At 50.9% G+C, this 27,360-nt stretch overlaps 1 protein-coding gene across 1 annotated transcript in view; it reads left to right on the forward strand.

Annotated features, from left to right (window-relative positions):
* Window positions 1–953: 953 nt before the first annotated feature.
* LOC131215128 (MOXD1 homolog 2-like) overlaps window positions 954–27,360 on the forward strand; it is a 52,408-nt gene continuing 26,001 nt past the window's right edge. Inside the window, exon 1 of the mRNA XM_058209511.1 lies at window positions 954–1,265. Within this exon, the coding sequence (XP_058065494.1) occupies window positions 954–1,265 (312 nt within the window). The remainder of the gene's footprint in view (window positions 1,266–27,360) is intronic.

A 27,360-nucleotide genomic window follows, 5' to 3' on the forward strand; every position in this document is an offset into this window, starting at 1 on the left:
GAACCGGAAGGAAGCCAGAGAAGGGGTTTTAGGAACGCAAACAAAGGAATCGCTTGACATTTAAAACCTGTACATACCTCTTTTATGCGCTGGGCCACGCGGGCTGGCATTGAAGAGAGGGAGCGAGACAGAGAGAGAGAGCCTGGAAATGATTCATGCTTCGCCGTAGAGGCAACGAAGGAAACATAAGACTGCCGCTCCATCTCGTCATCTTTCATTCAGCGCCAACCGAAGCTTATATCCTTTCAACAGCCATCGCTCGGTCCGGTCCGAGGCGTCTATGAGCGCAACCGAAAGCCATGGCAACGTTATACAATGATGCCATTTCCTCACATACACAAATGAACATCCAATCTCATTCTCTGTCAACGGGCGGATATTGTGTAACTTTGTGGTTCGCAGCCGAACTGCGCATCTGTTTGCACTGTAATGGAGTAGAGCCATAAAGAAGCATTTTCATTCACATTTGGAACCACTTTCGTCACAAAACCGACAATTGTTTAGTTTCGATTTGGATTGTTTATTTTACTTCACCCAACGGAGGGGTGTGTAGAAAATGACACTTTACTCGTACACAACAAGACATCAGACGGTTACCGGGCAATCGAAGCAGTCATCGATTTCTGTTGCGATCAGTTTATCAACTTGTTGACATTGTTCCTGCAAACCTCGACCCTTATTAACAGTTTTCCTTCCGAATCTCTTTGCAGGTTGTCCGAAACGGTCCCGGGGAAATTTAAAACAAATGGCAAGTGAAATGCGATGAAAAGTGCTGAAAAGAGGCGAAAAAGGTCTAAATAGTTTCGCGAAAGCGCGAAATGAGTGATGAAGTTTGCGTTGCCGGTGAAAAGTGGTAAATCGAATTGCAAAAAGCGCGTAACCCAGTAGCCCCAGTGCCCATGCTTCCCGTCGCTGCAATCAAGCCGATGAACGGCCACGGCCAGTTAGTGAAAATGTGTTTTCCGCAGCGCTCCGACTCGCAAGGACGACGGAGGCCGCGGCCCTCCGGAAGCGGTTCGGTGGTGTGCGTGGCCCTGTTCGGGGCCCTGCTGTCGTTGTCGCTGGCGACGGCGGCACACTGGGACCACGCCATCTTCCTCGACGAGGACTATCGGTTGCTGTGGAGCATTACCGGGCAGGACATCACGTTCGAGGTGCAGGCCCGCACCCACGGCTACATCGGGCTCGGCTTCTCGAAGGACGGCACCATCTACGGGGCGGACATCGTCATCGGCTGGGTCGACCAAGGCCACGTCCACTTTCAGGTGAGGTTTGCTGGGTGCAATCCAATAAATTCTCCCCCACCCCACGCCACCGGTCCCGCCACCTGGCCACCCGGTGGCCAATAATTTCAATCGGGCCCCAACCGCAATAATTGGATTCCTTGGGCCGCAATTCCTTGGCCGTTCGAAGGAATTACACGTTCGCGTTCGATTCCCGGGCTGTGGCAATTTGATTAGCAAAAGCCCGATTCTGGTGGGTGAGTTCGGTGCCTGTTGGCTATTTATTGAAACACATCCCAAAAATTCTCGCCATTTTCATTGGCCAGCCAAAGCACATTAGGACGGCGACCGAAGCGATTCACGGATACACGACACGACACGAGTTTTTCCGTTCCGCCCTCGACACGGTGAACGCACCCGTTTTGCCTCTTACCGACTGGCTTCGGTCGGTCGGTCGGTTCTGTTCGGTGTATAATTTTCCCATTCACCAACCAAGCTCGGCCCGCTTTTCGGGACGGTAAAATTAGACTCACAAACAAACAACGGACTTGTTTGGCACCCGAAAAAAAATGGCACAAACATACGCGCGCAGAAACGAGCAGGACAAATGGGTGGCGCTGTGTTTGTGGGAGTGTGTGCTGTGCCGTGAAAAGGGGGAAACGGAAATTCAGCAAAACAACCGGATTTTCAACCCCGTCCCGGGAAAAGCTGGCCCAGCGATGCCCGTGGAATAAGCCGTGAAAATTGTCTTCCTCGGGTTTGGGTGCGGATTTTTTTCCTCGCAAGGTTTTTGGAAAATAGAATCGAATGTTGTGTGTGTGGGCGTTCGTTCGCCCCCCCGGTGGGGGGTACTTTATGTCCTTTCAAGCCCTTTTCACCACGGCGAACGGGATCCGGTTGTCGGTTGTATTGTCTTGGGTTCGGTCGCCCGGTGGGCGATCCACGAATTGTGGGACTGTTTTTCCGGTTTGTCTGTTCGGAAAACACGGTAAACCTTTCGCCAGGACAAGGCTGCACATTAGTTCGTACTTTGAATTTATTCGCGAACAAAAACGCAACCCTGAAAGGCTATTTTAGTGGCCGGACCTCCTAGACGTTGGATTTTCCCACTTGACAGTGAGAAGTGAGAAATTTGGAGAAATCAGTACGGGATTTGAAGCTGGCTGCATTCGCCAATTGCGTCATCGTTCATCACTCCGGGCGTCGTGATTAGTTGATCTGTCGACGGAACGACTCCGAGCGTCCCGGTAACGATGGAGTTAGTTCACGAGTTCCCACCGATCCTGGCGCACCGCAAGAACGACCACGACTATGACCATAAATTATTTACGGACCGTTTCATCGCGACCCAGTCTCCCGGTTTCCCGGCCGCTCCGAAGAGCATCGGCGAGCGGAACCATGGCCCATCAATATCGGACTCTTCCCGGCGAAAGGTGATTTATCGACGAGCATAATGCACATTTCTGCTGCCACTGCTACTGTCTATCCGGTCGGTCTTCCAAGTGTCGTTTATTGTGTTTGCCTTCGGACGAAACTTGAGGAACCGTTCCGTCGCCGTCTTCAGGTGCGCGATGCGCAAAAAGGAAGTTGTTCCGTAAAATTAATTCTACTTTGATTTATTGTTATGGTTTATTGTTTTTGTGAAGTAAGCGGCACGGCCGCGGCGTTTGGCGTTGTTCTTTGCGCACCACAAGCGAAGACGTTTTAAAAATTCATAATTGTTTTCGCTCTTGAAGTGCATTTTGCAGAAAACAAATTAAGCTTATGACAAAGCTGTTATTACATTGCCAGCACCAAAAAAAAAAATACGGAGCGAATAATTGATGGGAGTTTGGCAGGCGCTGGGACAACTCGGACGGTCGAAAACAAAGCCATAAAGTCGCGCGGGGCGATCGTTTCGCAAGAAATTGCAATTTGAAAATGTCTGACAATCACCTGGGCACCAGGGTATCTGTGTCTCGGTCTAAGACACCAAACGGCCAACGGCCCGCCACTTTGTACCTCATTTTTGGGGAGCAAATCGTTTACAGAACGCTATCACCGTCTGCATATACTGCAATGGTACTCCTTGCTAGCGATATCTAATCAAAAGTTGTACTTCACTTCCGGTGCGAAAGTCGTTACAGTTCGGGCACTTTCTTTTGTCAGTGAGATTTTACTATTAATAATTTACTTTTACGAGCTCGTCGAGCGCACGCATTCCGTCCGAGAGATTCGGTCCGGACTCGGTTTGCTGTTTGCCCGGGGAAGGCATCTTCGTTCCGGGCGGATTGAGGTATAGTCGCGTGAGCGGTAAGATAACAGCCCTCCCGGCTAGCAATGGCCGATGGGGGAGCCACAATGGAACTACGCAGTCCACCATCACCAGAAGTGGGGAAAAAAGAAAAGAATAAAAACAAATCGAGGGCGCAAAGGATATGGGCCGAAATAAACCAGGATATCCCCAGGCCCAGGTTATTGAGCGCCCGCTGCGGGAAATTCGTATCACTTTCGGCGTTCGAGGCGCAGAAAAGGGAAGAAAATTAAATGCTCGCTCTTTATCATCCGGGGCCTCCAGCAGGTTTTCTTCGGAAGCGCGCCCGTCCTGAATCCCCGTCCGAGTCTCGTGCCGGAGTGGTGCTCGTTACCAACTTATCAGGTTCTTATCTCTCGGACTCGGTTCGTGCCGGATCAGCCCAGTTCCGTCCATCCGTCCGTTGGGAAGGTGAGAAAATAAGCAACTGGCTCGGGCTCGGGAACCGAAACGGAACAATCTAATTTTGGGCTCGACCATCGACGACTGGCGCTGGAGTCCCAGAGTCCCTGCGGCAGCGGCAGCGATTGCTGAAGCCGCCGGGCCGAACAGTGTGCAATAAACAGGAATCGACTATGTGGGCCACGGCTTTTACGATCTGCGTGCTGGCGGCAGCGCCGACTGACGAGGCCCCGTTCTGTCCGACGCTCGCGTAATCACATGTCTAATGGATTATTAGTCTGGTCTGGCTTACATTTGGGCTACATAAAAATGTATTACAACGAATTAATTATTAATGAAAGTAGAATTGGGATCCCGTTCTTGCGCGTTCGCTGGACCTGAGAGCGCAGGACACCCGACATTCGGTCGGTGTCCTAACCAGGGGTTATCCAAAAAATTTAATAAACGAACCGTTTTTCTTCGGTTTCAATCTGCACGATCGATTAGACAAGATAGTGGGCTGGTGTCCCAGTCCACTGAGAATCCTGATTTCACGTTCGGAGTTCGGCACAATCTTGGCTAAACTTTCCTTCCTTCGCTCTGTGGCAACAGTCGTAGGCGACGTAGGGTAACCGAGTAAACCGACAACACTTAACCGCACACACCGGACGGCGGCGAACACTCTGTTCTTAATGATCTAGAAATAATTTAATTTACGCTAAATTTATTCCATCGAACGAAAGTGGCCAAGCCATGGCGAACGATGGCGTTTTCCTATGGCGCACCGAGATGCTTTTCCGCTGCAACTGCTGGCAGTTAGTGGCTGACGGCGCCCCATTCCCGGAGTGAAGTGAAGTTCCCGAAACGCGGCACCCAAAAGTTGCAACCTGCCGTGGAGCAGCCTTTCCCGCGGCCACCCCGTCGTTCGGGGATCTGTAATTAAGAAGACTCGATCTTCTCGCTCTCGCAAACCGGGCTGCCATCGCAGCGCGCTCTCCGCAGGATCCCCAATCCGATACACACCTTCTTCTGGTCTAATTTTTGTGGCTCTTTTTGGCGCTCGTTTTTGCCTTTGTTTAATGCGCTGGAAATGAGTTCTCCATTTGCCGAGTTCCGAGGCTTCCGGTCGCAAGCTCCGTTTCGGGTTGTTTTTGTTGTTGGTCGCGTTGCAATTTCAACCACCAACCCCATCGGCGGCCAGATATCGATCGCCGCCCGGGAGAGGGTGCGCGCCTTTTTTCCAACGGGGGCCGCAGCTAAAGGAGAATCGAAATTAATGAGGTTTTACTTATGGGGGTCGAGATTTATTGCTATCACGTGTGTATGTGTGGGCTCGAGGATATGCCCCAGGTAGCAACGCCACGGATTTTCGGGGCTCAATTCGATTATTGCACACTCGGACGAAAGCATAAAAGTACGCTTTAGTGCCCCGGCCGCGCCTTTGGCGCGAGTTCATCGAGGTTAGGCCGCTGAAGGAAGAGACTGATTTCACGGGGCCGGTGTTTTACAGATTTCGATCACCATTTCACCTCGAATTAAGCCATTTTATTTCGTGTCGGGTGTTTTGCGCGTGGGGAAAAGTAATTTATCGGTGGTCCGATTAAACACCGCCGATGTTGTTTTTTTAATGGTAAGAAACCCGGGAGCCCCGGATTATAGAGTGTGAAACCGTTTGATTGCATCTCTAAATGGCGCACCGTGGCACAGCGTGGTTTAATTTTGTGAAACACCGAAATCGAAAAACACCTGACCGGCCGAGGGAGGTGGCCTCACATAAATAAGGCCCCCATTGGTTCTGTGACACCCATAAATCTCGAACCCATCAAACCGATGTCTTTGCTTTTCTGAATTATTGCCAACCGAGCGGTGGCGTAAAGTTTTGTAACACAATCGAAAACACCGAATCGGTTCAGATTGGGGCCGTTTTTTCTTTGTCTCTCCGTAAGACGCCTGTCGAAAGCAATTTAAAACAGAGCAGAAGGCAAGGGAAAAAAATCGAATGTAGTAAAATACAACGCCATCGCCACTTTCGATTCCGCGGCAAGGAAAAAAGAGGGAAAGTTCCTTGCAACCTGATACCAAGGAAATTACGGTGCCCGGTGGGGGAAACAAAACAGGAATCGATGCGTTCTTTGCGTGGAGCTGGAGTGAAAGCGACTTCAAGGCGCACCCTAATTTATGATTGGCACATGACGGAAAAATCGCTTCCCTCGGCCCACTCGGCGGATGGGAAATACATAAATATTTTCAATTTTCACGCCGTAATTGACATTCGATGTGGGACACTCTAAGCCGCTGACACTGCAATCCCTGGATAAAGGGGGAAGAAAATGATTTCTCCCGAGCAGAGCGACCGAAGACGCCAGCGTACGGGATCTGGATCTGGCGAACACATTGGCGCACAATTTACATAAACCCATCTGGTGGGTTGGCCACGCCAAATCCGATAAGCTGTTGCGTGCCCGAGCCAAGTGTTGTGGAACGGCGCTCCATCGATTCTAGCGACTTTTTTTTTGCTGTAGTTCTATCTCCAGATCGAACGACAGCCGCACCGGGTGGATTCGAAACCCTCTTGATCGGAGGAAACATTTCGTATGTCGTAATCTACGAAGCACTAATCAGTTTCAATCAATCGGAAGGACGCGACTGCTAGTGGGGCTATGAGTCACGAAAGGACACGACTTCAATCGTCCTCAATTTGGCATGGATCGCGTGTCTTTTAATTGCTAAACAGTGGAACAGGCCTCAGTTGTTGTTTAGCGGGCTGGTTTGCTTCGAATAACGTTCAAACAATCGAAACAGTGACTTCTGATCCTCATCGGCCGCTATACAGGGAAAGAAATTTCCTTATGTGCACTTCTCGAAGAATTCCTGATGGCTCTTTGTTTCTCTGTTATTGCCTCAAGCTGCACGCAAATAAGGATGAGAACGGTTCATCGGTGCTGCCACATAGCTCCGTAATTATGCTTATATTATCCATCTTCGTGTTATCTTCCGGGAAGGATGTTTTGAACTGAACCCAAGCAAAGTTACTCTAAATTAACGATCAACCCACAGAAGATGCTTGGCGAGCTTTAAATTTTTCATTCACCAAAAGGATGCGGGAAGAAAACCATGGGTCAACAAAAGCCACAGCCACAATCCATTGTGCGTTTCGCTGTTGCCCTCCCGGAACGGTCCGGAACGCCACGGGCCACGAGGAAACCACCGAAAAATCGGTGGTGTAACTAATTTTATTACAATTTCTACAAATTCGCTGCAATCAGTAATCAAATCCAGACCACAGCCAGACCCGGACCGACTTGTGGCGCAAGTTTCGCGGAATTGTCTTATAAATTGTAACGAACTCCATCAATCAAATGACTTCTGCGTGCGCCCCTGCCCGCCCGCTCGCTGGTGGCGAGAAAGATTTTCCATTTCATGGGTCGTTTGCGCTGGCGTGGTGATAGGATTTTTCCTTCGTGTATTTTTGTTTCGCCAGCACCAGCGGGTAAGGACTGCCGGGCTGCTTTCGGCGGCGTCTCGGGGTCTCACTGGCAGTGTTTTATTTATCAACTTTGCTGTCTTCGCCGCCCAATTTCGTCGAATCGTAGATGCAGGGCCAGGCCCAAATCAGAGCAATGGCAATTGGGTGTTCCAGCGAAAAGGACATTAAAATTTGAGTGGGATATTAAAGGTTCCGCTGGCCGGGGGCGGTCGCACGTGAACCGAAATCAACGAGTGCGCGAGTGGGTTGTATTGCTGCGATTGAGAGCCATTTTTAACCTGCGCTTCCGGATCCTCCCGTGCCGGCGTTTCCCTTGCCGTTATTAATTGAGTGCTTTTCGGGCGTGCACGGATGTTTCCATGCGCACCGCGTTCGGGTGTGCTTGTGTCAGTGTAATGGCACTTTTACCCCCCACACCAGGAAGCGAATCGATTGAGGCGTGTGTAGCATAGAATATTTCCTACGGTTTTCCAAATGGAACGCCACCGATTGTCTCCCGCGAAATGATGGATGAATGTGCTTTTGATTAAGATAGCTCCGGTTGACTTGTGTCTCTCGCATCACGACGCACAACCACCACGCACCGTGTAAGCGACGATGTCCTAGTTTTACGCAGCCCGACCGAGAGCCTAGGTTGCCGTGGCTTCGGTGAGGAAAATGTGAAAGCCGGGCAAAAAAAACGCACTGAAGAAAATGAACCCATCATCATGGGTCGCTTGTCGTGTGAAGAAGTCACATCGTAGAAAGATAAGAAACCATCAGGATAGGACCTTCCATTCTGGACGTTTCTTTCTGCTAGCAGTGGCTGAGTGTGCACTTGACAGTGATGGCTGTCTGGCCTAGAATCGAAAGCATCTGCCAGATGCGAGCAGCCGGTAGCCACGATGGAACTCGGAAGCAGCAATGAAAGCTTCAAGAGGGCAGAGCAACGATTTTAAGACTTAACAACTTTTACAACATAAAAGACTTTTCGAACTTTGGCACTCCAATTTGCAACCGTCAAAACGTCACATTGTTTCGTGTTTTCCAAAGGACTTTCTTTGATGTTTTCGATCACGGCCGCCCTTCTGTCAGCGAAATATTAACCAATCGTCGCCGGCGTCGATTTGTAGCAATTTTCATTCCGATTTTACCAAAGAACAAAGAATTTTGTGGATTTGTGCTGAGGTGTGAACGCGATTTCCGGTATTTTTTTTCTGCTTCCGACGAAACAGGCTCTTACTTGCCACCAGCCGCCCTTTCGATGGCCGCCGGTGGCGTTATGGCCACCCACCCACTCTGTAGGAGTGTGTAGGAAAGTGATATAAAACAAAGAAAGAAACATAAATTTCGTCGTTAGTTTTATTACCTTTTCCTACGATGCGGGTGCGGCTGGCACCGGGAGCCCGCCCGGCTCTGCCGATTCAGCACTTCCGACCGCCACAGCACGGGAGCAACGGGGTCGAGGGCCGCCCGTGAGCCGTGAGCGGTGTTCTACACGTGTGCGAATGTGATTTCTTGTGCCGGGGGTTGTTCCTGCCACCGTGCTTTCTAGGATCCGTTCTGCTAGCCCGATGTAAGAGCGAGAGCACGGTGCTAAAATTGACTCTGTTTTCGGAAACCATCAGCCCCGCGACACAAAAGGGTGAATCGATGTGGAAGAGGACTCCCGTCGTTAGGCCGCTGGCGCCATCTTTAAACCCCGCCCGGGCGGCAGGCTCGGGCTCCATCGAGCAGGAGAGCTGTGAGAAGAAACTCGTTAGCCCGTTTTGGCAGCAGCCACACCAGCAGAGCGGAAGTCAGGTGCTACCCGAGCGGAAGGAAAAGATATAAAAACCAAACCGTATTTCGTATTTCACCTTCGGCACGGCAGGAAAACGGGCGAAGGATCCCCCTGTAGGTTCGGCAACTTTCACCATCAAGGAAGCCGGAATGGGCGGAATTCGCGCGGAAAAACGATACATCCAATGATGCGTGCCGTGCCTTGCGCCGCCACCCCGAACGACGTATGTTCGATGAACCGTTCAAGACGAGTCCCGGAGCCCGCGCACCAATAAATAATGTTCTGTTTATTGATTTTGTACTATGTGACCGAACATAATTTGCCGTTTTCTGCGCTACCGTTTGCTACTGGCCTTCCGGCCTCATTTTCTTGCGTTTTGATTATGACGGGCCCCTGGCCGAACAACCAATCAGCCCTGTGGGTCGTAAAAGACAACCCCACCGTTGTAACGCTCCAATAGGGCGACCCCTCACCGGATATCGGATCGATCGAACGATCCGCAGCGATGGATTCGCACCGATAAGAGCTCTCTCCGCGGAGCTCCGATGCAATAAATTAATTACACTGTCCAGCGGGCGTTTTCCACTGCAGAAAGGTGGTGCGAAAAACGGGTGCAACACCCGGGTTGTGATGCTTCCGGGTTCTGCGGGTAAATTACTGTGTGCCCAATTCCCGGTAGTGCCATTCCGCGGGACCGCCAGCGTGTGAGACACATTTATCATCGGAATTATTAAATTGCGCCAAAAAAAACCCAAAGGGTTGCGCATACGCTCGCCGTCAGGGAAAAACGAGGGAAAACTCCTGTTTTGTTTCCCGGCCGCGCTTTTTCTCGGCTGGTGTCCACTCTCTAAATCGACACGGTGAATATGGAGCAAAGTTTTATTCGTTTCTGTTGCTTTGCTTGTGTGTTTTTATCTGAAAAAGCTCACAGCATAATGGCGAAGGGGGACGCGGCTGTCCCCGGGAGCACATTTTCGGCCGGGGCTTGACCACTTCCCGGGAATGCCATAACGATGGCGCGTGATGATAAAATGAAGGTTATGGATTACCCCGGCTTCCCGGAATGTCCTCTCGCGGGGGGAACCGTCGCTATTTTTGGTCGGTCACCTTGTTTCCTTTTTTTGTGTTTGGGCTCCTGGGCTCCATTTTTCTTTCGCCGACGGACTAGTAAATTTTCATTTGAGCCTCCCAAAATGTGTGTAGTCCTCTCTGTGGGCCGATAGATATTGGCATCGGCAGCCGGCCGATGCTGGCCGTGGGCTTAACGCATAAATCTTCATTACCGAACGCGCTGCACTATGCCGTGCGGGCTTCGATTTCCGGCATTTGTGGCTCCCGAAGGGGTCCCGAATGGGTTAAGTGACACCGCCCGGGGGAATTTACTGTCAAACTGTCTATTTCTAGCCGCTTTCCAGGCGATGTACTGCGTAAATTTTACTTAGCGAGCGAGCGAAATGAATGGGTGTGAAGGTTTTCCCGAGTTCCAGAAAGGGTTTAAATCAATTCATTCGATGAAAAACACGTATTTGAGGTCAGTCGCTAGCACACGAAGCAGGATTGATTGGAAAACATTTTTTTCTGTTAATATGTTTAATGCTCCATTCTTCCATTCGATCGCATATTTCATCCTCCGCATAAAAAGTTTGTAGGATTTATTACATTTTGGCACCTTGTATGGCGGCCCTATACAAACTTGCCACTTGCTACGTTCGGTCTCGTTTGGAGGTACCTATTTTAGGGTCCTTTTTATTGCGATATTCCGTAACAACGTACTTCAGGAAAGTCCCACCAGTCATTGTTCTTGGTGGCTCTAAGGGCGGCACCTACACCAGGAACCGGAAGGAAATGTGGCGCGTTTTCGGACCCTCAGCGCTTTGCGAGGGAACCATTGCCGGCCTACCGGGGCCCAATGTGTAATTTCCGGTAGCCGTTAGACCGGTTGGCCCGGGTGTTGATGGTGTGCTAACGTTGGCGCTGGCCAGTCGTTTGACCATAATGAACCACGTGGCCCCACTAAGGGCTCTCGGGAATACCCGGCGGAATAAATACAATAACCCCTCGTGTGCCCTCGTAGGAATTAGCCTCGGACTGTGGCACCGTTTCTTGAAGGAACGGGCGACCAAAGACCCCCCACCGGTCGTGAGATGTTTTCATCATTCATCAATGGCTGATTAATCATCGGGGCCGCGTGGGTCCGCTGCGTCGTTCAATAAAAGCTCCGAAATAAATCTTCGAAATCCAATGAATCAATCGCGTTCAGGAAATCGTTTGCGTGTCTTCGGCCCCGGCACCGGTTGGCGTTGATTCATGCGAATTCGCCCCGACCGCTGTACCTTCGAGTGTTGAGTGATGTAAATGGGGTTCTCGGTTCCTCCGACCCACAGCGATCGGCAAGATTTATTGGGAACCGTACGCACGCGTGAATGCTTAAGCAGAATCCCATCCCGGAGAGAATGATGTCACACGGGTCCCATTTTACCATGTGTTGTTCGTTTGTCGTGCGTAATCGCCGGCGCTTTTTGCACCTCTCGAACGTGAGCCGTTTTCCCGATCGCAACGGCATGACGATACGGAAAAACGTGGGCCTCGACGTAGCAAAAATGCTTTAATTGGAAAACTTTCCAACAAATCCATCTTCATCATCGTGATCATCAGCCTGCCGTGTCGGAAGTCCGGGGGAACCGGGAAGCGCCTCGACGTCTCATCGATGTCGCCGCCAGAGGCACCGAAGGCGATGAGTCATGGCCATAATCAGACCCAACTGGGAAGGTAGACCCAGCTTGGTGGTCAACAGTGAGTGAGCGAGACCTCCAGACTACCTAGAAGGATAAAAGTCCCTCTTTCCCGGGGTCATGTGGCGGCCGCTTTTGAATGATAAATTAGTGATCTGGAGGTTTTTGCACCCGGAGTCGATATCTTTTTCCTGCCCACCGGGTCGGCGTGGGACGCTCTCACCCACTTGCGGATGCAAAGTCATCCCCACAAAGGTCGGCCGTTGGCAATCAGGGAAGCTCGCAGCAACTGGAACAGGAAATACTTAGGATTCATCAGGATTCCTTTGGCAGGTTCCTGACAGTGAGAGTGCCCGCTTGTTGATCCGTCCGGCCCTTTTTTCCTCCCGTCCCAATGGGGCACAGCTAAGTTCGCTTTTCTTTCTGCCGTAACCTTTAGACCCCGCACACAACTAAAGCCGAGATGTGGGGCCGAGAAAAAGGAGATCGTTTTCAGAAGCCCTACCGTATTTCTTTTTCTCTTTACTTCGCCACCGACTTTGGGAGCCACCGACAAAACCTCAACAAGAATCCCGGGGATCCGAAGGACTCCGAAGGCAGCAAAAAAAAAAATGGGGTCCACGCCGCTCTTTTGTGTGTTACACATTTCGGGGTTTTTTTTTACGGCGCGCCAACTTTTCCCGGTCGTCGGCGTTACGCAACCACCCGCCGCCAGTGTGGCGCAAAAACTCGCCAAATACTTTCCCTTAAATTATTACAATTATTTTTCTCGTTCGCCGGAAAGGTATCTTAGACGAACGGGGGACGGCGAAATTTTTGCGATTTTCACCACGTTGCCATGGCCGCCACGTTGGGTCGTTGGGTGTCGGCGCCGAAGCCATTCAACGAATTGCTGCCAGACGCGCCCTGGCCTAGAAGGTGTCCTTCGAAAGCGAAAATAGGCGGCCCCAAAGAGCCGACGACGGGAGCGTGACCCACTAATTAGGGAGGATTTTTTGTTTCGGCCGAGCCGAGACCGATGTTTTATGAAATTGGTTCCGATATCGCTTTCGCGCAAAGTTCAAAGCCTTCACGTCCTCGGTGGCTTTTCATTCATTTTCTGTACAATAATGCTGTCTTAATGCTGTTACCACTTGGTCTTTGTGTGTAACAGAACCTTAAATTTGCCTTTTTCAAACGAGACTTTAAAACGGGAGTTACTGAGCTGTGAATTTTCATCGAAATCCGCTCGGGAATGACTCGCATTAGCTAATTAATACTGAGCCCCCTTGGACACCGCAGACTGGCACAGCATCCTGACTCGGTAAGTCAGGACTTCAGTTCAGCTGTTGGAGCTTCAGTTTACAAATGGACGCACTCCGCACGGGACGTACGTTCCGCATGTCGACGTGGTCGACGGGTTGGAAAGAATAAAGAAGATCAGTCACATCATCATCACCATCAGCATCATCAGCAGCAGCAGCACCGTCATCATCGTCGGCGAGTTTGCTGCTTATCATGCGAATGATTTTGTAACATTATAAATATTAAAAGTTTCTCTCCTCGCTCCTGCCCCTTGCCGGGTTGTGCGATGGGGTTGGCCATTTCGGGACCATTTCGTTCGTAGGGAAATAGATCCGGAAATTTTCTTGACCCTTGTCATGATTTTCCTCCAGTCACGCGGCGAATCAAAGGTATTTGGGTCACCGGTTTCCTTTCGGTTGGCGGAGCACTCGTCTCGAAGGACTCGACCCCGCCAACGGAGCGTACTCTTTCCATGTATTTGTTACACTACCGAACGAGAGAGGGAGAGAGAGAGAGATAGAGAGAGCGAAAAAGGGTCTAATTAGTAGCTTTTCAACTTTCTATCGCCCACCGTTATTAGTCGAACACCGCCCGGCCAGCCCGCATTTACATGAATTATCCGACCGTGCTGCCGCTGGTCGGATGCTGCTGGCCAGTCGCTGGTCCACCTTACGTAAGCCTGTCAAAAATGTCTTCTTTCTCCCGGCCCGGGATCAGGTGTATCGCGAAAGGGCCAGGTGTGCGGCTGGTGCGCGGTGAACGCGAAGCAAAGTAATATAAATATCGTTGCGCTCGCGTTTTTGTTTATGCTGCGCCCGATAATTGGCTTCTTTGCGAGCGCGCTCGATGGCGCACTGCGATGCGGCACCGTTCCGTTGCGTTGCGTCGTGAAGACGTTGCATAATTATTTGACTTATCGGCCGGAGCCCGGGGGATCCAGCCCTTTTTGGGGATGGTTTATGATTACACAACCATCGCTCAGGTGTATCTCCGGGAGGCCGGCTTCAATTACGGCGCGCAATTTGTAACGAGTTGGCAAACCGGGAAAAGAATGGTGAAAGAAATTCATTACCCTGTCTCTCTCCGGTTCCCAACCGGCCACAACGACGGGGCATAATTGTGCACTGCATTGTGCATCCGATGGGTTGGCGAAGGAAATGGATAATGATACCAGAGAGGCACCGCAAAGGGTGGGGCTCTGGCCGCGCATACACCTGTCATTTGCGACTAACTGCTCATACTCCGTCTCGGCCGGATCGGATCGTCGTCGCTGATACAGGGGGTCACAGCGTCAGAGTAAATATTTGAGCATTGAACGGTTATGAAACAGCGCCATGGTTAGTGCCTTTGATAACATCAGAAGCGCACCGAAGTTTGACAGAACAAAGAAAAGCATTCGCCTTTCCTAACGCATTGCAGCATCGGAACCTGCCAATCATCAACCGAAAGCGGCCTTTAATTAATTTCATTATTGTTTTAATAACAAAGAACTTTCGCACTTTGACCATGCTGTGCAATGTGAATTGCTTGAGCCTCACTCACTGACATTTGCTGTTCACGCAACAGTCACCAACACTGGCTCGCGATCCGATCGACACCGTCCTTACCGTACCGTAGTTTAATTATCCCATAAACGGTTCATTCGCCGATGGATTTCAAATTTTCCAAAATGCCTACACTTTGGTACACGGACCGAGGATGCGTCGGTCAAACAATCTTCTCGTCCAATCGCGGGTTATTAAATGTCCGTGCAATTCGTGCAGAAACGCCGATGTTGTGCAACGAACCAATCCAATCCGGAGGCCGGAGTTCTGGCGCACATGTTTGCACGCCGCAGTTGTTTACTCGTCATAATTAGAATTGATGTAAATGATGTTTCATTGAGTGCGGGGGGATCGAAACCAGCCATGCTGCTGTGGCCATCGCACGCACGATGTAATTATGTGGTTTGATGTTGCTTTTAAATTACTTTTTCCGTGCTGCGGGCCCGTATGGGTCCGCACGACCTTTGCCGCGTATCCGTGTGTGATACGTCATATAATGTGCGTACATTAGTGCGATCGATGGCACACCGCGATCCTTCCGATTCGAGTTTTGTGCGTGTCCACCGGTACCGTATTGCCCGCCGTATCCTGCTGCGGATCTGCGGCCTCAGATATCTTCCTCAAATACGTACACGACCCACGACCGACTGGGATCCAACTGTTGGGCTATCAGGTCCCAGAGAAAGGTATTAGGTTAGTCGGCCGACGTACGGCGCGACTAGGGTCTGCCTAGAATGCCAGAGAAGTCGAGAACAATTGTCCATTGTCCGGGAAAGGGGGCTGAAGCGGGCGGGCGGCAGGATTTGTCCAAGACCCTCGCTCCTTTAGGTGACGTAATAATCATAATAATTTCCATTGTACACGCGATACATTCATAAACTGAGGTCGTGTGCTCCGTCGTAGGCCCTCCGTTTGCTGTTTAGACATGATGGTACACACATTGTATGTGCTGCTAACATATTGCCCTAACGATGGCACCCACCCTTACCACCCTGCCTGCCTCTGCCTGCGTGTGGGAGCAAACAAAAACTCACGCCACCGCGCGCGGCCTCACGAAACAAACTTTAGCGCAAAATAATGAGTTATTAAAAATTCTATTACTCACCGCCGGGCCGCCGGGCCTGACTTTGGGATCCTTCTGCCGCCGCTCAGCGCTAAAAGCCTTCGCCACTCCGGTGGCTTCCAACAAAAGGGCCGGTGCGTTTAGAAGAAAAGCTATTCGTTTTGTGCAAATGGCACCCCCGGTGGCGGCGCCAGCAGCAACATGTCGCACGCGCGCCGCCATTATGGTGGTGAAAAGTTTGGTGAATATGCGCAAAGTTGCGTTCATTTGGGGGTGGAAGCCGGCACCGTCCCACGCACACCTATACATACGTAGGAGTGCCACCCCATTCATAATTAGGTTTAATTTCATTAAAATTAATTGTTACATAATAGCTCCCCTTTTTCGGTGCCGACGCCAAGATGCGAGGGCCTCAACTCACTCTTCGCGCTAAGCTCGTCCTGTCGCCGCGTGCCCGGGTCTTAATGGGTGACGGCGGCGTTGGGGCTTCTGAAAGAAAATCTCATGAACTTGTCGTCGTCGTCGTTGGCGTCCCCGAAAATGGGTCCCGGCGTGTGCGATAGGCCTGGGTGGTATTAGAACATTAGTGAGTTAATAGCTGGTGATGGAGAGCCGTTCGCGCCGGAGTGAAATGTGTGCCTCTCGACTCGACAACGTCTCATTATCGGTCCCATGAATTATGTGGTGCCCGCTATTTCGTTCTTTTCTACGGAAAGTCCTATTTATGTGCCTTCGCGGCGGCGCGGCGACAATATTCGACTTTGCTGGCTGAAATCGCGAGACTATTTCATTTTAAAAAAAACTCTTCTTCTGTCACTTTGACGTCACGGGAAATGCGTTATTAAAGTAGTTTTAGTGCAGAAGTGCCACTCGGTGTGCCAATTTGAAGTGCAATCGTCTTCGGGTTCACCCTTTTAAGTGACTGCATTCTTGAGCGTTTCATTAAAAATCGCTTTCGCTTCTTTCTCGTTCCAGGTACGTACTACAAAAGTGCTGACGATTAAAAATGGCGCGCGGGCGCGCGCTCCCCGAGTACGCTACACAGAAGTGTCCTTCAGGTACCGTGCGGAGAATTATTGAAAGCTGGGTGCACCGCCTCTAGCGGACGTAAACAGATAATTCTAACCTGAAGGCGGCGGCAAAAAAACCAACCACCAGATGCCAGAACTTCTGCGAACTCCAGAAAGCACTTCCTTTTGCCCGCGCGCAAAGCACATAATTCTGCGCAGCGAAAATGTTGTTGACGCTGCAAACCACTGCAAGACAAACACTCTCGGCCTCGGCCTTTTACAGGGCACACGGTGGCACAGTTGGCAGCCCCATCCATCGCAAACTAGGTCACGGCGGTGTCTGTGCCCCGGTGGTGCGTATGTGTCCCCGCCGGTGATGGTGCGCCAAAAAGGATGCAATCTCGCGTCGCGATGGCCTGATTTTGATGGCGTGGTTACAGATCCCTTCCGAAGGAAGGTGTGCATTACAGTTCGCTTAGTACACGCCCTTGGTTACGTAACCCGGTCCGAAAGGAAGCCCTCGCTTTGCGAGCCTTCGCGGGGTCAAAGTTGAGTAAAATTCGAAAGCGGCTCGAGATGAGCCGATTGCCGACCGAAGCCTTAGAAGCGGAGTAAAGCCGACTAGCCGGACTATTGCAGGATTTAGATAATTTATTTCACTCAAAACCCGGGCGGTTAGTGGAACAAAGTGCTCCAACCACTGCTCTGCAGTGCAGGACCTGTTGTTGTCCAGGACCGCACGGTGTGTCTTAATCGGATGTTCCTGTTCCGTTCCGTTTTGTGGCTTCGCGCGGCTTACGCGGCAAATGCATTTTATAATGATCGGTTTCGATTTCCATCAGCCGGCGGTCCGGAAAGCGTTGTCCAACACGCTGCAACATTGATACGTTCAATTGGTCGGAAAATTGCATTTACATAATCGACCAGCAGCTCTACGTTGCTAGTGTTTCCGTGCTCTGGCCTGTTGAAAATCAATAAAACCTACAATTTTTAGTCTGATATTAAACTAAAAAACGTAGTCCTTAAATCATCACAAGTATTTTAATGTGTGCATAAAAACACACAAAATGACGAGGAACCATTTATATTGCCATTGCTTGACATAAAACGTCCTGTTCGCTGGAAGCCAGACACATATCCACCTTTTTTTTCTTTTCCTGACCAAAAAAAAGCGGAACAAATTGGCAAATGGCTTGGTCCCTGGCCTCGGCGAATCCACTGGTAGTAGGATTATCTCGTCCCGGCTGCTGCCGGTCTGCTGCTCCGTAATTACTTTGTGCCGTGGAATAGAACAATCAAATAAATGGCATTTCTATTCATGGCCTGGCGACCGGCAGACATGCCCTTTTTGGAGGCTGATGCTCCCCCCAAAAAGGGAGGTGCTCAGCGAAAAAAGGACTTTCCGCGGGCTTATCGTGGGCAATGCAAAACTTATGCCACCGCCTGGACCGTCGACGTGCACCGGAATGTGTATGTGGCAACAGCAAAACCGTTTGAAAGAGCAAAAGAGCCGCGCCGTGTGTGCGATTTTGCACAAATAACAGTGAATCGAAACCATCCCGGGGCATATGTTTTTTGTTAAGTACCCTAAAAGGTCGCCAAAAAAGAGCCCCGGTGAGCTCACTCGCATTAGACCCGTTTTGTTGCATTATTTCGTTGGAAAACCGATTTCATAATGATATGCAACGGAGCGTCGTCTGCTCTTTTTGTTACCTTTCAAACTCCAAAAAATGGAAAGTCCAACGAGTCCGATAACGGTTTGCGTAGCAACTGCACTTCGCAAAGGCCACGCTGCCACGTTACTTACTTGCAGCCGGTTCCTGGGGTGCGTCCAGGACGATGTTTGGAACGATAGTAAAAAAAAAGTAAATCGTAGTTACCATTTGCTGCCAACCTGCCGCCATTGGCTGGACTTTCAAGGCACACGTGATGACGGCCTTTCTCCCGTTTCCAGGATAACAGGGAAGTGCGTGCACGTGTGTGTCGACGGGCACCACGTCAGTCGCAGCCAAGCCCCGCTAGGTAGGCTGTGCCAGGTCTCGAGCCATCGTCATCACCATCATCATTTTTCTCATCAAAGTCATTATAAAACCAAAGTGTATACTCTCGTTATTTGCCCTTTTTCTAGCTCGACAGTACACCCAACTACGAGCTGGTCAAACCTATCAAATTCTGATCCGGACCGTGATGGTGATGGCGTTTGAAAGCTAGAGGTCGCCCATACAGTTTTTAGGGTTATGAGTTTTTCCGTTGTACCGTTTCAATCGGCACTGGTGCGCGCGAATGGATCGTGAAATATTTTCTTTCTCTGCGGAGTTGAATGATTTTATGTTGTGCCTATTTTGTCGTTACTTTTCATATGTTTAAAGAACGGGTTTCGCAAAGGGCACGAAGACAATGATGGTCCACAGCTCTAGGGATTCCGCACGGGACTCTAGCAGCGCTAGCGGAAGCGTTTTCTTCGCCAGCACCAGAACTCCTAGTGTCCAGAGCTTTTTTATGATTACACCAGGAGAAGTATGGCACGGGGCACGGCGTAGCATAATAAAAAATACCCCCCCGCTTCTGTATCTTTCGAAGTGGGTTGGTAGCCGTAGCATCAAAGGGTTTTCCACAGTCTGGGCCCGTGGCCGGATTTTCGCAATCCCATTCCATTCATCAGCCTGCTTACCGGTTAGGCCCGCACCGTTCCGTTGGCTGCTGCGCTGCTTGGTGGCCGCTCCTGGCTTTTACGTCATCGTGAGACCAACGGCTACCAATGACAGCAGCAGCAGGCCACGCGGTGGCTATCGAACTCTAGTCGTTTGGCCAACCGAGGGTTCTGCTTTTTATTTCAACAAAACCACTTGCAAAACGCGACCGGTCGCGACCGGTGACTTTGATTGCCGTATAATTATGATTGGGCATATAAATAAATTTAATTCCATACAATTATGTGTCCCGCGCAATGCGCGCTCCACACGCGGGGCTGCACACTTTTACTGGCGTCCCGCGTGCACGATGGATTTATGGGGCCAGGGGACCCTATGATCCGTGAAGATTTGTACAGGCCTCTCACAATCACTCAAAGCGTCGTCCGATCGGCCACCGTCGATTGGGAAGCCCCCGAGGCGGAGAGCTGTCCGTTGGTCCGTACCACGGCCACTCTTTGATGGTTCGCGCGCACACTCCGTGTCCACCGTAAATATGCTGGGGCCCTGCGGGAACGCAAAATAGCTTTCGACAGCTACAAATCGTGAACAGTGGAGAGACCCCGGAATGCTGATCCGTCGAGCGGAGTCCCAGCCGGTCGGTCCCCGAAGTCTGATTGGTTGTCAGGCTACACGCTGGAGTTAGGAGAAGAAGTAAAAAAAGCACAAGCCCCCCAGGCGCAGTGCTTCTCTCGCGACAATTTGACCACTCAACGTGATTTCATGCTCAACACCCGGGAGCACACACGGCACTGCACTTTCCGCGAAGTGTAAGCAAAGTGCAGTGCGCCAGTGGCAAAAACGCTCTATTTGGGGATTGGTTCGATGATGAACGCATGCCTCTGCGGATGCTCGGCGAGTGATGTTTGCTTACTTTTATTGATTAAACATCACGTTCGCGGCTGTAGAGCCACCCGTGGTGGTACCTCACGTGGTGGTTGTTGTTTGACGTAGAATTAGGGAGATTGCATGACTGTTGGTGCTTGCTCGCGGTTTCTTTTTGTGCCGACTCCACACTTGTAAAGTTTATCTCCTGTTATGCTTGTTTGTTTTTCTGGGTAGATTTCCCACCAAAAGTATGTGATTTCGATCAGTGTGCTAAGTGAATGAGAGGTGAATTTATCCCACGACCAGCACGTGTGGCGTCGATGATCGTCGATCTGAATGAACTTGAAATTCAATCATTACAACCGAACGCCACTCTGGGCTTCACCGTCTGAGGTCCCATTCCGTTGATAGAGCACGACATTGAACGGAATAACTCCCGGGGGAAATCAACGGCCGGCTGACAGTCTCGGCAACTTGCCCTCGGGTCCAGACGGAGCACCCGCGATTCCACCTCCCGAACCCAAACAAACAATCAGCCACAGTTCGGAGCACGCCGTGAAGTCACAATATTTCACTCCCAGAAACGTCAGTCGCGATCCGGTCCGCAGTGACATGTGTTCGCACGGGTACGACCTCAGCAAACGACCGGACCGGTCGTCGTCCTCGCTCTTGAATGCCAGCCCCGCGGGGATGGAAGGAGGGAATGTCTTTATCCTCTCCCCGCCAAATATAGAACGGAAATGGGTTTTCTTCCCATCACAGTGACACTCCACCTACCGTGTTCGCTGCCCCGGGTCAGACAGGAGCGGGTGTTTGTTTTTCCGAACCGCGCGTTATGCGACGAAAAATGACATCGCTTTTCGCAGATTCACAACCTCTCGCCGCTGCAACACCCGGCGCCCGAAACGACGGGGAAACTCATTTTCCTCAAATTAGTTTGTAAATGAACCGTACTAATTGGGAAAATATGGTGATGGGCCTGCTGCCTGCACGGAGAGAGGCCGAGAGAGTGAGACCGATGTGGAACCTGCCGTTTGACGCCAGACCGAGCGCACGGGAGAAGTTTATAAATTTAGTGAAAAATTAAAACTGACAGCCACGCCGAGCGCGGGGACCGGTCACGCTTCCGTTCGCGGACCGAGGAAAAGGCACCGACTAACCGAAGTCTCTCTCCCATACACACTTTGCGAATTAGTTCGCGTTCGAAAATCACGCACCACCGGAAGCCACGTTTCCCGGGAATCGGAATGGTACGTCCGGGTCCAATCAAGCGGAGTGACGCAAACGCGCTTCTTAGGGAAATTTGTTTTCCCCGAGCACAAAAACCAAGGCCACCGACTAAGCCGACTTCTTTCCGGCACCTTCCAAACACACCGTTTTGTGGGGTGTCCTAAGTTCCATCCAAAGATAGGGCGTCCATCGGGCCCAAGGGGGGGACTTTGAAATTTGTCCCAATTTTGGGGACAAAATATCGATTTTCCCGATCGATCCACGGTGAATGGTGGTGAATAATTAATCGCGAAAAGTGTGGCTGCTGCTCCCGGTGCTAGCTACCAGGCCATTGTCACGCCATTTTGGGGCAAGGAATTTGACCGAGAAAACATGGCCAAGAAGTGACAACCTTTAGAGCTTGCTCCCCCACCCGGAGCGAGGCGAATTTTTAGTGACACTCGGCCCAAGGTGACAAAGAATCCAATCGGTTGGCGACGGCGGCAATCGGGCATAGATTAGCATCGCGTTGCACGGATCAAATTTCCACAGCGAACCACGCTCAGCGGCTCCGGCCCGGGGCAGTAAAAAGTATGGTAATTAATCATAAATTTAAAACAAATGAATAAGTAAATGATACGATTCATTTCACTCTCGACGCTGCCTGTCATTCCGTTCGCTGGCTGCTGGCACACCTCTGGGCGGATGGGCGACCAAAAGGATAAAAAGGGGCGACACTGTGCCATCGTTGCGCTCCGCAGTCGACTGATCGTTGAATCTATTATTTATCGCCATCTTGTCAACCTCATCGAATCGACCATTTATAATGCAAAATGGAGTTGAAGAGGAGTCGCCCGCTGGCTGGCTGGTAAGGGTTGATGGCGCGTGCTACGATCGGGTGACACCCGGAGGAACCGAGGCCGTTGCAGTTGGCCGACCGACGGTGACGGTGGAAGGAATGGTTGGCCAAAAAACACCGACACCGATAGTATTAACTACCCGGAACGGCAAGCAAATTTATAATTCACCACCTTCTTATTTTACTGCAGAAAAAGGAGTTTCCAACGCAAAATTAGCCTTCTGCAACATTTTGAGCAACGAAGACGAAAGATATTTTCCATTGTTTATTTTAAAGTGATTTATACAGTTATTGCAATGTCAAAATTTAAGTTATTTGAAGGTAATTTTGTCCACACTCTCAACGACCGGCGGCCCGGTGTGCTGGACATCCCCGCTGAGGTCCCGCGCTTGGGAGATCAAGTTTTGCAAAACATAAAACTCGCTGCGCTCCGTCAGGTCTAACGTCGCTGGGGTCGCTAGTGATGCACCGCCGGCCGACCGATGCCGATGCCGATGATTACTATAAAGATAATAGTGATGATGATGATGATGATGATCATAGTTTTCCCTCACGTCGCTCCAGAACCGGCAGGCAGTGATGGTGAGCGATGCGGAAAAACTCCCATCCCACTCCGAGCTCCGGCTGATCCGTGGGCTCGGGTTGCAGTTCCACCGAGCTGCCGGGCATCCCGCTGGGAAACAACACACGGGCGCGCGCGCACGGTCCCAAGGACACCGCGTGGAGTGGAGTCGGTCATCGAGGTTTCGGGGAGCCGCCAACGGGGAGCCGTGAAGAAGCAACGAAGATATCAACCGATGGCGTCGTCGTCCGGATGGCACTCGCGCGCTGTATGGATCATTTTTCTTGCCTCTCTCTGGAACGTTTGCAAAGTTCTTCGGACACCCGAGAGAGGGACTGTCGTGGTGGAGGTGGAGCAAAATTTATGGCCATCAGCTCGCGGGATGGCAAACATTTGGGATTTCTGAAAGCTGACCCGCCGGCAGTCAGCTAGCCCCAGCCTCCGGCGCAGGACCCTTAGGGTCGTGGACGTATCATCGTTACAAGTCAATTAATGTCCGGCGAAGTTCATTGGACTGGATCGTCGGCGGTGTCGGTGGCGTTGCCGTTTTTGTCGCTCCTTCTCCAGTTTCGCGTGCCCTGTGCCCGGACTTTATCCAATCTTCGCGATATTGGCCATCGATCGATCGATTGGTCAGCGTTTGGTGCCGGAAGGCCAGCATAATGGTGCAAACAAAGTTCGAACTGAACTGAGAGTGAGCCCGACTCCCGACCTAGACATCGCCGCAATCTGGCTGCATCTTTCGGGAGGGTACCCTGAAGAGTCCTCCGACCGCTGTGCCGAGCTGTCAAAGAGTGCGGGGCGCGCCCATGGAGCAGACTAATTAATGTAAATTGAACTATAATGTGCTTCTGTCCTCTGTCACTCGGGCTCTGGCCTGTCGAAGTCGGCTCGTTTAGGCACGGTCTGCCCTCACCCCGACGCGTTCCAAAAACGGAAGCCTGTCATGGGGCCAAAGGAGAGACGATATTTTTAGCTCTACTTTCCATCACCCAACGAGCGAGCGAACGAGAGTGCTGGGCCGTGAGCTGTCACCGGCCCAACGCCCGCACGGGTACCGAGTATGTGTTTAAATTTAGTCCATTACAGAGTACACCCGGGACTGTCACTAGACTCCTGCTGCTACTGCTGCCCGAACCCAAACAACCGGTGAAGGTGGGAAAAAACGCAGCCCTGGTCCCAAAATTTAAACCCCAGCCCAAACACCCCCGAGGGCCCTGTTGTGAGGGGAGGTCCGCCATAGCGACACACTCCCGCCCGCTAGTAGCTCCGTCGCTGGGATGTTTGACAACCGCATAGCTGTCAGGGCATGGGTTCCCCATCAGCCGACTGACGAGCTGATGGCGGCGTGAAACAATCGTCCGGCCGATGCCAAACACTTGAGAAAACAAACGACAGGACCACGCGTTGTTTGACTTTCGGTTTGAACGGAAACCCCGTCTCCCCGGGCACTCTGTTTGCGGTCGGTCGGCCGGCGGTGGTCCAAAGATAGATTTGGGCCATTTGTGGAACGGCTGCGATGCACAACTGGAGCAGTTCCGGGATGCCCCCGTGGATGCGTCATTCGAACTGTGGACCGCGGGCCGCGGATGCCTGTGGCTGACGCAGGCTGGGCGATGGCGACTAAAAGCATTCCGGTCGAACCTTCGACACCACCGGCCGGAACAGGAATTTGGGCTCGTCTGTGGAATCCACACGCGTTGTGACCCGTTGTGCCGAAGGGACCGAAAGTGTTAAATTGTTTTTAAATTTTGTTTATCTACGACCTACCGGGTTCCCCAAAAACGAACCTGGCACGGTTCGGTGCTGCACTTCCTTCTACCGTCTAATAACTTAATCTAACAAAACTACAATCCGCGGGTCCTGGGCGCGACGGGTTCCGCAGGTTAATCTGTTCGTGATAGAGCCCTATTAATCAGCGATTCCGAAGCGAGCCCTGTTTACCTTCACGGGCGGCGGGCGCTTCGGTTGGATCCGGCCGGTCCATATGCTTCGCACACCGGCACCAGCGCCCGGTGTGACCTCGTAAACACCACATTTGGTTGCTCCGATGGTTTTCCGGTCCCAGCGAGCGGAGTGGCCCAAAACCAGGCACTTCCCCTTGGTGTGGAATTAATTTCTAGACGCATAAATCAAAACGATACCTGAGAACTTCTCAGCGCTCCGGACCGCGGTGTGCTGCGCCGGGGACTGTATATACATATCTAGTTCAATCGGCTCATCCCCGGGGTCGGCCGGAATGGAGTCGATAAATCAACTTCTTTGCGTCGTGCTTTTTTTTTCTCGCTCCACCCGGGAGGTTCCCCGGTTTGATTGGAGTTATTCGGTGTCTTGCGATACTGACCAACTCTGCCCAACGGGCGTAGTTTGCCAAAAGGGAGGCAAAACGTAAAATCTAACTCCGAGAGCAGCCTTTTGTACGAGGTCGCCACGAATGTAACACCGCCACGTGGCGGCAGACGGAACCGAACGTGTTACAACAGACACAGACGGCCCGGAATTGTCGATGTAAGCCGATCACAGTGGACCAGCGACCGGCGGGGTACCGTGAGATCGGGCCCGGGCAGCAAGTTAATTTATGAGTTGCCAGATATGCATCATATGATATCACCCGAAATTAGAGCCAAACCGAACGGGGGGCGTAAGGTTTTGACCCACCGCGAGTCCACCGATTCCGACGAGTTTCTTTTGTCTTTTCACTGCCAAATATGTTGGATCTCTCTATTTTGTCATTTTTAATTCCTGTTTAGCTCCCTCATTCCGTTTGCTTCATTGTCGGTGGTTTTGGGGGCTTCATCGCAGTGTACAGAGTTTTGTTTTCGAACATATCTTTATTTGGTCAATCTTATTTACCATATTTAACCTTTGTTATCGCATAAGGGTTAATTAATTATATTGAACGAATTTATGATTACAAAGGAGTTTGAAGTAACTCATGCGAATCACTGTCATTACGGATTTAATGCAGTGGTTAACGTGAAAACAATACTTTTTTTAAGCATCTGAAAATGTTCAGTTTTGTTCCTGGCAAAGTGTTTTTGCGACGAGTACTTCTTCGTTACTTTGATATGAAGGTAAAGTGCAGCCGACAGTCATCACATTTTAATCGCGATGAAAAGTGGATTTATTACGAGAATCCTAAACGCAAAAAGGCCTGGTAAACCAGGTCTATCGAAATCAAACCGAAATATGCACTATACAAAAATTATGCTGTGAATATGGTGGGATATGAAAGGTGTGGTGTACTATGAGCTTTTTAAACCTGATGAAATTATTGATGGACAATAATTATTCAATGCTGATCGTTCTATCGACGAGGAATTCGGAATTTATACTTTGGTACGGAATTGGTTAAAAAGGTAGTTAAAACAAAACCTACAGATCTTTCCCCCAAAAAGGTTCTACAAAACCGGCGAGTATCGGATGAGGTGCACTTGGCCCGCTTCTTTGTTGTACTTTCCACCGGCTGTGAACCGTAAACGATAAACACAGCAGCAGGAAACATAAGGCAGGGCCCCAATCGCCTCTAAACAGTTATACAACCGACCATTCGATCGACTTGACTACTTGGCAATACGTTCACGGTCCGTCTCGCGGTCCCTGTCGATATGCAAACAAATAGCCACAGCTTCACAGCGCACAGCCGCAGCGAGGAATCGAAACGAACCCAATCCACCCGTGTGCCCGGCGATCGATGACGTGAAGGACGCTCTTCGGGGCGTCGCGCATAAACAGTTTTGATGAATATTTATGCCGCACGTCATTCATTCGTTCGACCACGAGCCCGCACCCTGAAGCCTGGAACGGCAAGAAATCGAGTTTCTTCTCCCGGACGCTGTTGGTCTTGTTTAAACAATGAATCATTGGGCCGCCGTTATTGGCCCGTTTGGTTGGTTAATTATACGCTTGTTATCTTAAGGTTTACGAGGCCGAGGCGCTGGAGTCTTGGGCCGTGCGGGTTCTTTCTACGTACTCCTAGGGGTACTCTTTTCCCGATCTAAGAATACCCACGGGACCGCCGTGGCCGGCTGGTAAGCCGGCGGAACGGAAGAAGTTCACGTACACACGTGCTCCAAATGTTCGATGGGTTCGATGGCGGCGGGTGGTGTACTTAAACGGGGCGCAAGACGAGCGGTGATCATCAGTGCCCGTGTAGGATCATTAGTTCGCGATGGACGATTTCACGGCGTGGCGTGTGTTGAGTGATGATTGTCAGAAATTTTTCGGAAAGCCGTTGAACTCTCTGGCCCAAGGGGGCGCGAGGTTTATGACACGAGAATCACGAGCAGCAGGGCCACGGCGTTGCATCAATATTTGTTGACGGGAGCCCGTTTAATGGGCCAATTCGATCGGGCGAAGAGCTCTCATGTTTTTTTTTGTGAGTTCTAAGAAGTGATCTGGAAGTGATTAGAGATTGTGGATCCGTAAAAATA

Source organism: Anopheles bellator, chromosome 1 (genome assembly GCF_943735745.2).
Source record: "Anopheles bellator chromosome 1, idAnoBellAS_SP24_06.2, whole genome shotgun sequence".
Classification (NCBI taxonomy): domain Eukaryota; kingdom Metazoa; phylum Arthropoda; class Insecta; order Diptera; family Culicidae; genus Anopheles; species Anopheles bellator.